Source organism: Littorina saxatilis, linkage group LG10 (genome assembly GCF_037325665.1).
Source record: "Littorina saxatilis isolate snail1 linkage group LG10, US_GU_Lsax_2.0, whole genome shotgun sequence".
NCBI lineage: Eukaryota > Metazoa > Mollusca > Gastropoda > Littorinimorpha > Littorinidae > Littorina > Littorina saxatilis.
The window spans coordinates 6,610,093-6,619,930 of record NC_090254.1 but is presented as its reverse complement, the minus strand read 5'-3'; the positions used below and the strand labels follow the sequence as shown (position 1 = coordinate 6,619,930).

The 9,838-nt window shown below is 43.3% G+C and overlaps 1 protein-coding gene across 1 annotated transcript in view; it reads left to right on the top strand.

Moving 5' to 3' along the window:
* LOC138978017 (uncharacterized) overlaps nucleotides 1–8,354 on the top strand; it is a gene marked incomplete at its 5' end in the record, with an annotated part of 10,781 nt that extends 2,427 nt beyond the window's left edge. The window contains 5 exon segments of the mRNA XM_070350633.1: nucleotides 195–348; nucleotides 2,418–2,588; nucleotides 4,726–4,848; nucleotides 5,667–5,780; nucleotides 7,246–8,354. Coding sequence (XP_070206734.1) covers nucleotides 195–348; nucleotides 2,418–2,588; nucleotides 4,726–4,848; nucleotides 5,667–5,780; nucleotides 7,246–7,550 — 867 coding nt within the window.
* Between the last annotated feature and the right edge of the window lie 1,484 nt (nucleotides 8,355–9,838).

Here is a 9,838-nt window from a genome sequence, read left to right as displayed (position 1 = left end):
GGTTGACCCTCGTCAAATTTTGGAGTCACAGGGGGGTCGTGTTCGCTTCATAAAAACTTAAGGTTGGGTCTTAAAAGAAAGGGCATCTTCTAGAGGGTAAGGTGGTTCAGGGAGGGGCGGGGGTAAAGAAAGCGGGTCTTTGTTTGCTTTTCTTTTTTTACAGAAAGTTGATGAAAGGAGTTGGCTGTGTGCAGTTACTGATGGCGGCCAAGGTGGTGGCCAGTGTGCTGTCCGGGTCTCTGTCCATCATCTCCAGTCTGATTGACAGCGTGGTGGACCTCTTGTCCGGCATCATCATGTGGTGGGCAGCCAGGACCATACAGAAGCGACACCCCGACTATCCACAGGGTAATATCAATTTGTTTAAACATAAGTTTATTTTAACAAAAGTTACAATCATGACATGTATACAAAATACACACGTAACATCAACAAGTAATTATATTTAGTCAAGTTTTGACTAAATATTTTAACATCGAGGGGGAATCGAAACGAGGGTCGTGGTGTATGTGCGTGTGTGTGTGCGTGCGTGCGTGTGTGTGTGTGTGTGTGTGTAGAGCGATTCAGACTAAACTACTGGACCGATCTTTATGAAATTTGACATGAGAGTTCCTGGGTATGAAATCCCCGAACGTTTTTTTCATTTTTTTGATAAATGTCTTTGATGACGTCATATCCGGCTTTTCCTGAAAGTTGAGGCGGCACTGTCACGCCCTCATTTTTCAACCAAATTGGTTGAAATTTTGGTCAAGTAATTTTCGACGAAGCCCGGGGTTCGGTATTGCATTTCAGCTTGGTGGCTTAAAAATTAATTAATGACTTTGGTCATTAAAAATCGCACAATTGTAAAAAAAAAATAAAAATTTATAAAACGATCCAAATTTACGTTTATCTTATTCTCCATCATTTGCTGATTCCAAAAACATATAAATATGTTATATTTGGATTAAAAACAAGCTCTGAAAATTAAATATATAAAAATTATTATCAAAATTAAATTGTCCAAATCAATTTAAAAACACTTTCATCTTATTCCTTGTCGGTTCCTGATTCCAAAAACATATACATATGATATGTTTCGATTAAAAACACGCTCAGAAAGTTAAAACAAAGCGGTGGACTGACGATGCTACGAGTATACGGTCTTGCTGAAAAATGGCAGCTATACTTGACTAAATATTGTATTTTCGCCTTACGCGACTTGTATCAATTAATATTGACGGGGTAATATCAAATTTTGTCATAATTTTCACGAGTTTTCCTTCTTAACCAGCTGGGGAACCAATAACACTGTTCCCCATGTAACAAATCGAGGTGGGGAATGGGGTTGAGCTTTCAGATGAAACGTGGATTGTCAAAGTAATAGCCAATGAGGCTGATTGTTTGATGTGTGGAACCATCGCGGCTTTGGATTCGTGTTTCCGAGGACAACGATTGTAAGCATTCACTCTCAAAGACCCAATCAATGTTGATAATAACCCCGGCGACTCATGGTCAATTTGCAACTTATCCATGTAATCACAAAATCCACAACGAAAATTCATAAAACACTAAAAAGAAAAGGAATATGCTCAAAATTTACTGTAGTCGTAAATATATGTGCATTTTTAGGCTGGAAGAAAAGCGACGAACAAGTTATGTTTGACGTCACAGACAAGTATGACATGTTATCTCGAACTTCTGACGCGCTGGGTCCCTGAATTGCATTCTAAACATTACGTTCAGAATAGGGATCCCCATGTATTATTGTGCGTACCTTTGCTTATCCAAAATGATGACAAAAACGATGTTTGGTGGCTTGTTTTCAGATCAGCTTTTTTGATGGTCCCCGGGGACCAACACAAATGCTGGTCTGTCAACTAGCCCAAAACATCTTAGATTAGGGCCTCTCCACGAAGTAATATAAACTGACATCCATTGGGTAATATCAAAATCGTATCAAGTTATATCCACGGGATTATATCAAGTTAAAATGACCGGGTACAACTAAATGATGTCTACTGATAAAGGTAAAATAATATTCTAAGGGTAATATCAAGTGATGTCTGCAGTGTGACGTCATTCTTAAAGCCTGTTGTGCATTTCAGATCTGAAAGAATGCAAAAAATACAAAATTTAAATAATAATACATAATTACTTATTATCAGGCGCAGATAGCTCCTTCATCAGATAACTAGGTTCTACAGTGATGATTGAGTGCAAGAAAGCTAAACAAAAAATCGGTTTCCTGTTATGTATGCATGCTGTGTGCAGAGAGTACGAAACTGGAAACGGTTTCCACCGTCCGTGTTTTGCAATGTGCGTGGAGGCAGAACGAAACTGGAACCGGTTTCCATTATCCATGCTTTGCATTGTGTGTGCAGGCAGAACGAAACTGGAATTAGTTTCATCATCCGTGTTTTACATTCTGTGTGCAGGAAGAACGAAACTGGAACCGGTTTCCATCGTCATTCTCTCTGTAATCATGGCGGTAGCGTCCATAGAGTTTGCACGAGAGTCGGTAACCAAGATCATAGAACTGGTGGACGACCCGACAGCCCTGCCCACTGTGGAAATACCCGTCTTTGTCATTACTGGCAGTACTGTTGGTGAGTTGTCTGTCTGTCGGGGGGCTGTTATCGTCCCCAGGTTAAGGATCATGTGACCCCCCCGCGGGTTAGGGGGAAGAATTTACCCGATGCTCCCCAGCATGTCGTAAGAGGCGACTAACGGATTCTGTTTCTCCTTTTACCCTTGTTAAGTGTTTCTTGTATAGAATATAGTCAATTTTTGTAAAGATTTTAGTCAAGCAGTATGTAAGAAATGTTCAGTCCTTTGTACTGGAAACTTGCATTCTCCCAGTAAGGTCATATATTGTACTACGTTGCAAGCCCCTGGAGCAAATTTTTGATTAGTGCTTTTGTGAACAAGAAACAATTGACAAGTGGCTCTATCCCATCTCCCCCCTTCCCCCGTCGCGATATAACCTTCGTGGTTGAAAACGACGTTTAACACCAAATAAAGAAAGAAAGAAAGAAAGGATCATGTGCCTAGCAACCGCCTGAAAGCTCATCTCGGGCACAGTGTCAGAGAACAGGCTGCTTTTGGAGAGAGAAAGGGATGGTTTTCATAGGTGACGTGTGTTGTTCGTTTTTGTGGAAGTATGTTCCGTTTTGTTTAGATGAATTTAAATGCGTGTTACGTGACAAAATAACCTCTATAATCTTTATATACTCATTGAAGAGCTTATACAATCTTTAATGCGCACTTTCTAAATCAAAGGTGAAAAAAAACTATGAATAAAAAACGCTGGCGCTGGACCCGAGTACTCTTCAGACTGGCTCGCTCCCCCAGTATGAAAGTTTTTATCTTGTGCACGTGGATTTAAAAAAAAAATAAAAATTATTTTACACAATTAAAAAAATTATTAGAGTAAAATAAAACATTAAAACGTTCATAATAAACAATAGTAAACAAGAATTTAACCCAAAAAAACACAAAAAACATAGACCGCCCATGCCGGGAATCGAACCCGGATCACTTTGGCCATAGGCGGACGTGCTACGACAACTTTACTAGAGTTGTGCGCCTTGAATCACTGTGTGTCCCTGTCGCTTTCTCTCGTGCTCTCTGTCTCTCTTTCAGTCTCACCGAGACCAAACACTGCATTGTAGTTTCTTTGCCGAGACCAAATCCCCACCCGCTGGCTGGCTTGCAAATCGTCTCGCATGCGATACGCATGCTTTTCTCGTGTTCGGCGGTTCTTTTTGCCGAACTGCCTCCCACCGCCAAACCTCCCACCGTTAAGAGTCGTTTTTGTGATTTATTTCGCATTTAGGTCCCAGGTAACATTATGAAGTTTTAATACGATCAATCGGACCTATTATCAAGTTAGTGTATCAACTTTTGAACGAACTGCGCCCAGTAGTTTCCTAGCAATAAGCTGTTAAGTCGAGACAGACAGACACACACACACACACACACACACAATTAAAGTCTGTTGGACCCTAGTACTGCGTACTCGGGGATAACATGTGAGGTGACTCTCTGGCTGTCTCTCAGGCCCTGTTTCTGTATCTTTCTCTCTCTGTGTGTCTGTCTGTGTGTGTGTGTCTGTCTGTGTGTCTGTCTGTGTGTCTGTCTGTGTGTGTGTGTGTGTGTGTCTGTATGTCTAATGTGTGTCTGTGTGTCTGTCTGTCTGTGTGTGTGTGTGTGTGTCTGTCTTTGTGTCTGTCTGTCTGTCTGTGTGTGTGTGTGTGTCTCTCTCTCTCTCTCTCTCTCTCTCTCACTCACTCACACTCTCTCTCTCTCTGCATAGAAAGATATAACAAAAATTAATTGCAATTTCTGACGTGGAGTTGTGAGTGTAACCTATCTGTCTATTTCTTTGCACCCGTGTGTCTGCATCTCTTTTTATTACAATTTGACTGCATCAAATGATACATCTGACCAACCACGACTGATTTTAGGTGACCTGTTAACTGTTATAATGGGCAGGGCGGGACATTTTTTGTTTGTCTCAATAAACAAGACAAACCAAAATAATTGTATGTAAAATATTCTGAGGAATGACACTTTTGATATTGTCAAATACAGAAAAAGCAGTTTTGTCGGTGATTGCTTAACAGAACGATAATTTATATCATGATCGCTGGTGTGTGTGTGTGTGTGTGTGTGTGTGTGTGTGTGTGTGTGTGTGTGTGTGTGTGTGTGTGTGTGTGTGTGTGTGTGTGTGTGTGTGTGCAGTGGTCAAGTTCATCCTGTGGTTGGTGTGTCGACGGGTCAACAGCAACATCGTCCAGGCGCTGGCCCTAGATCACCGCAATGACGTCATGTCCAACGTGGTGGCCATCATCTGTGGATATCTTGGTCTGGGTTTTACTTATATCTTTCGAATTATCCTCGTTTCTTCGTGTTCATGTACTTAGAAGACGTTAGACATGTCGCCACATCTGTCCTCGATCATTTTTTGAGTGCCAAGCCAGCGTGTGTTGGACCAGGATAGACATCATTTCGAATCATTTAGTTCATTAGGTACATACACTTTTTAATTAAAGCACAACACATACATCTAACACAGAAGGTGACGTTCGTGACACATAATAATCGCACATTTTAGTGTGGCAGCCCCAACTTTACCCCCCGCGGGTTAGGGGGAAGAATTTACCCGATGCTCCCCAGCATGTGGTAAGAGGCGACTAACGGATTCTGTTTCTCCTTTTACCCTTGTTAAGTGTTTCTTGTATAGAATATAGTCAATTTTTGTAAAGATTTTAGTCAAGCAGTATGTAAGAAATGTTAAGTCCTTTGTACTGGAAACTTGCATTCTCCCAGTAAGGTAATATATTGTACTATGTTGCAAGCCCCTGGAGCAAATTTTTGATTAGTGTTTTTGTGAACAAGAAACAATTGACAAGTGGCTCTATCCCATCTCCCCCCTTTCCCCGTCGCGATATAACCTTGAATGGTTGAAAACGACGTTAAACACCAAAGAAAGAAAGAAAGAAAGAAAGCTCCAACTTTGGCAAACGCCTCTGTGGATCGTGCGTACCTCCTTCACTATACCCTACAGTCTTACACGAAACTGGAACCGGTTTCCATCATCAGGATTTTGCATTGTGTGTGCAGGCACAATAGCTTACATGCAGTCTGCAGTACTATGACACTCTTGGTTTCTATGGCAACAGGTTCCAAAGAGTTCCAGGCGAAGTACGGCCTGCACGGGTTTATCTACGTGGACCCTGGCGGCGCCATCCTCATCAGTCTCTACATCATCGTCAACTGGTGCATCATGGGCCGTGGTCAGTATCTCGCTTTCGTTTTGCTGGTCACTTGACCACTGAGTTTATTAAGAAAGGGGGGAGGGGGGTAAGGTGCAGGGGCAGGTTCCAGTGTGACCACCGCGAGTCCCTGAAACCGGCCCAGGTCAATGTCCTGACCACTGGTGCCTCACGTGTCGCGGTCAGTATCTCACCTCGTTTTGTTGATCACTTGACCACTGAGTTTATTAAGAGGGGTGGGGTGTGTGTGAAAGATGCAGGGGCAGGTTTCATGGTCCCGAAACACAGTCGGTCAACTTCAGTTGACGAGTGAAATGCAGTAAATCCGACGAAATCGGGTTTCATGGTTGCGAAACACAGACGATCCACTGCAGTTGAACGAGTGAAATGCAGTAAATCCGACGAAATCGGGTTTCATGGTTGCGAAACACAGACGATCCACTGCAGTTGAACGATTGAAATGCAGTAAATCCGACGAAATCGGGTTTCATGGTTGCGAAACACAGACGATCCACTGCAGTTGAACGAGTGAAATGAAGTAAATCCGACGAAATCGGATTTCATGAAGAAGATGGTAGTGGGCCAGGCCAACTGTGCCTCTTCGCACAGGGAGTGTCCCGATTACTGTGCTTCCTTCCCCCAGCAGTCCCTGAAACCGGCTCCAGGTCAATATCCTGACCACTGGGGCCTCATGTGCCGCGGTCAGTATCTCACCTTGTTCTTGCTGGTCATTGACCACTGTGTATTTGGGTGGTGGGTGGGAGGTAAGGTGGGGGTACATGTCAGAACTCTGAGAACAGGTGCCTCATGGGCCGCGGTCAGTATCTCGCCTCGCTTTACTGGTCGCTTGACCACCGTGTATTAGAAGGGGGGGGGGGGGGACTACAGGTCAGTACTCTGATCAGCAAGAGCTGAGCCTCGTGGGTTGTGGCCTCTCGCCCTCACAACACCAGTAGCCATTTTCTTTCGACACCGAGTTAACATTTTTCATTTTTCCTTGATGATATATCTGTTCGATAAAAAACAAAGCTGAGAAAAACACAGTGGCGACCGCATATTATCACTCAAATTGATTGAAATTAGGGTGAATTAGTCTCTGACCAAGTCCGGACTTCTCCATTTAGGCTAGAAAGATAAAAACATGTTGTTAAATGGGAATCAAAATGATATGTTAATCATCCAAGATATACTATACCGATACATACACGGCGTACTGGCAAAATTACGAGTCATTTTCTACTGCTGATAGGACAAAGTCACCGAGACAAACTTCGTTATTGAAACAAATTAATGTTGGGGTTGTGTGAGACATGTAGAAGAGGTGACACAATTTTTACGCTTCGACACTATTTGCATTAAATGTTCCCGAACTTTTGTTTTCGCGTCAGAAATTTCGCTTTTGAAAAAAAGGCCTTGATTTCTTAATCGGCGTGGTTTGTTATTAAAGAAATCTCGTAATATCAACTACTTCTTTATTACCTTGCAGATCAGGTCAAGTTATTGACGGGCCACAGAGCGGAACCGAAATTCCTGTCCAAGGTATTGTGGGTGGCCTTGAACCATGACCCCGACATCCATGCGATCGACACAGTGCGAGCCTTTCACTTCGGCAACGACTTCCTGGTGGACGTCGACATCGTTCTTCCTAGAGACATGACCGTGGAAACGGCTCACGACATCGCAGAGGGCCTGCAGAGAAAGCTTGAGCGGCTGGAGGAAGTAGAGCGAGCCTACGTCCACATCGATTATGAAACCGAGCACACCTCTGCGTCTGAACACAAAGTTGTATAAGTCTGAGAAGTCGTTTTGGGCTTTGTATGACGTGTCCTGGTAACATTCGCGTGACAACCGCTCAAGATATCGTTGAGGGCTTGCACAGAAAGCTGGAGAGACTTGATGAAGTTGAGCGAGCGTAAGTCTACATAGATTATGAAACCCAGCACAGCTCTGCGACTGAACACAGCAAAGTTTTAGAACGTCCGAGGGGCGGGGATGTAGCTCAGTCGGTAGCGCGCTGGATTTGTATCCAGTTGGCCGCTGTCAGCGTGAGTTCGTCCCCACGTTCGGCGAGAGATTTATTTCTCAGAGTCAACTTTGTGTGCAGACTCTCCTCGGTGTCCGAACACCCCCGTGTGTACACGCAAGCACAAGACCAAGTGCGCACAAAAAAGATCCTGTAATCCATGTCAGAGTTCGGTGGGTTATAGAAACACGAAAATACCCAGCATGCTTCCTCCGAAAGCGGCGTATGGCTGCCTAAATGGCGGGGTAAAAACGGTCATACACGTAAAAGCCGTGGGAGTTTCACCCCATGAACGAAAAAAAACAAAACAAAACAAAAACGTCCGAGAAGATTGTTTTGCTGTCAAACTTTCATTCATTGAGACCGAAGTCGACTTCGCGGAGACCTCACGAAGTCTTTTTACCCACAATTCAGAGCGAAAGTTTCGTGTAGCGAGCTTCCTGAAGTGGACTTCGCCCAGTTAATATCAGGCTTTAGGCAGACTCGATGTATGACGTTGCCTGGAGACATTGACGTGTACGCCGCTCAAGACATCGCTGAGGAGTGCAGAGAAAACCGGAGAGGCTTGAACACGGGGGATAACCGGTCAAAGGCCGAACAGAAGCCGAAGGCCGCTCATGACACGTGTGAAGGCAAGTTTTGTCTGTTTTCTAGGTATTGTTTGATTTATGTCGGGATTTAAGGTAAGCTACTGATTCAGCGATGACTAAATTTGTTTCTCGATGCATAAAAAGTCAGGGAGCGATTAATATTTGCCCGTAAATAGCCTTCAAAGCTGAAAATGTCCGCGATCGAGCACCGGAAATGGCTGTTCGATGGGTTTTGCAAGTAGAAATGTGCTTTATTTCACCAAATCAGCTCGTATTTGGTGTGGATACGGGATTCTAGAGGACGAAGGAGTCATAAGAGGTGCAAAGAAGTGCTATTTGGGAGTAGAATAAATCTTCCGAGACAGTAGACAAGAGAAGGTCATATTTGAGAGATGCGCGTAGGCCGATTGTCTTTCCGACAAGCGAATGATACAGCAGATTAATCATTCGTTTTGACCAGAAACCTAGTCTCTAGTTTTTATGAATGAGTTTTTTAATTAAAACAATCACGAGAACTCTCTCGCTTAGCCTAATGGCTGTTCGATGGGTTTCGCAAGTAGAAATGTGCTTTATTTCACCAAATCAGCTCGTATTTGACATCGGTTTGGTATATATATATATTTTCTAATCCTACCGCGAACTGGATAGCAGACGCGGCACGACTGTTGCACCACACTTTGAAGTAATCCCACACTTTGAAGTAAATTACTTCAAAGTGTGGGGATGTGCCCCACACTTTGAAGTAAACCCATTTTTTACTTCAAAGTGTGGGGGGATCTTCCCACACTTTGAAGTAAACTCAGTTTTTACTTCAAATTGTGGGGGGATCTTCCCACACTTTGAAGTAACTTACTTCAAAGCGTGGGACTTTTGCATCGCCTGTTTGAGCCTGATGATTTTGTCAAAAAAAATGGCAGTCTTTTGGATGAGTGAACAGAAAAAGTGAGCGAGCCAAGAAACATAATGATGTTTGTTATCAGGCTTTAAGCAATGTCCCATTGTTGAGTGTGACGAAAACTCGTGATGACGATTTTAAAACATGTTGGGTCACGCATGGTCCAATCTTACATGGTCCAATCTTACATGGTCCAACCTTACATGGTCCGACCTTACATGGTCCAATCTTACATGGTCCAATCTTACATGGTCCAACCTTACATGTTCCAACCTTACATGGTCCGATCTTACATGGTCCAATCTTACATGGTCCAATATAACATGGTCCAACCTTACATGGTCCAACCTTACATGGTCCAACCCTACATGGTCCAATCTTACATGGTCCAACCTTACATGGTCCAATCTCACATGGTCCAATCTTACATGGTCCAATATTACATGGTCCAACCTTACATTGGCCAACCTTACATGGTCCAACCTTACATGGTCCAATCTTACATGGTCCAATCTTACATGGTCCAACCTTACATAGTCCAACCTTACATGGTCCAATCCTACATGGTCCA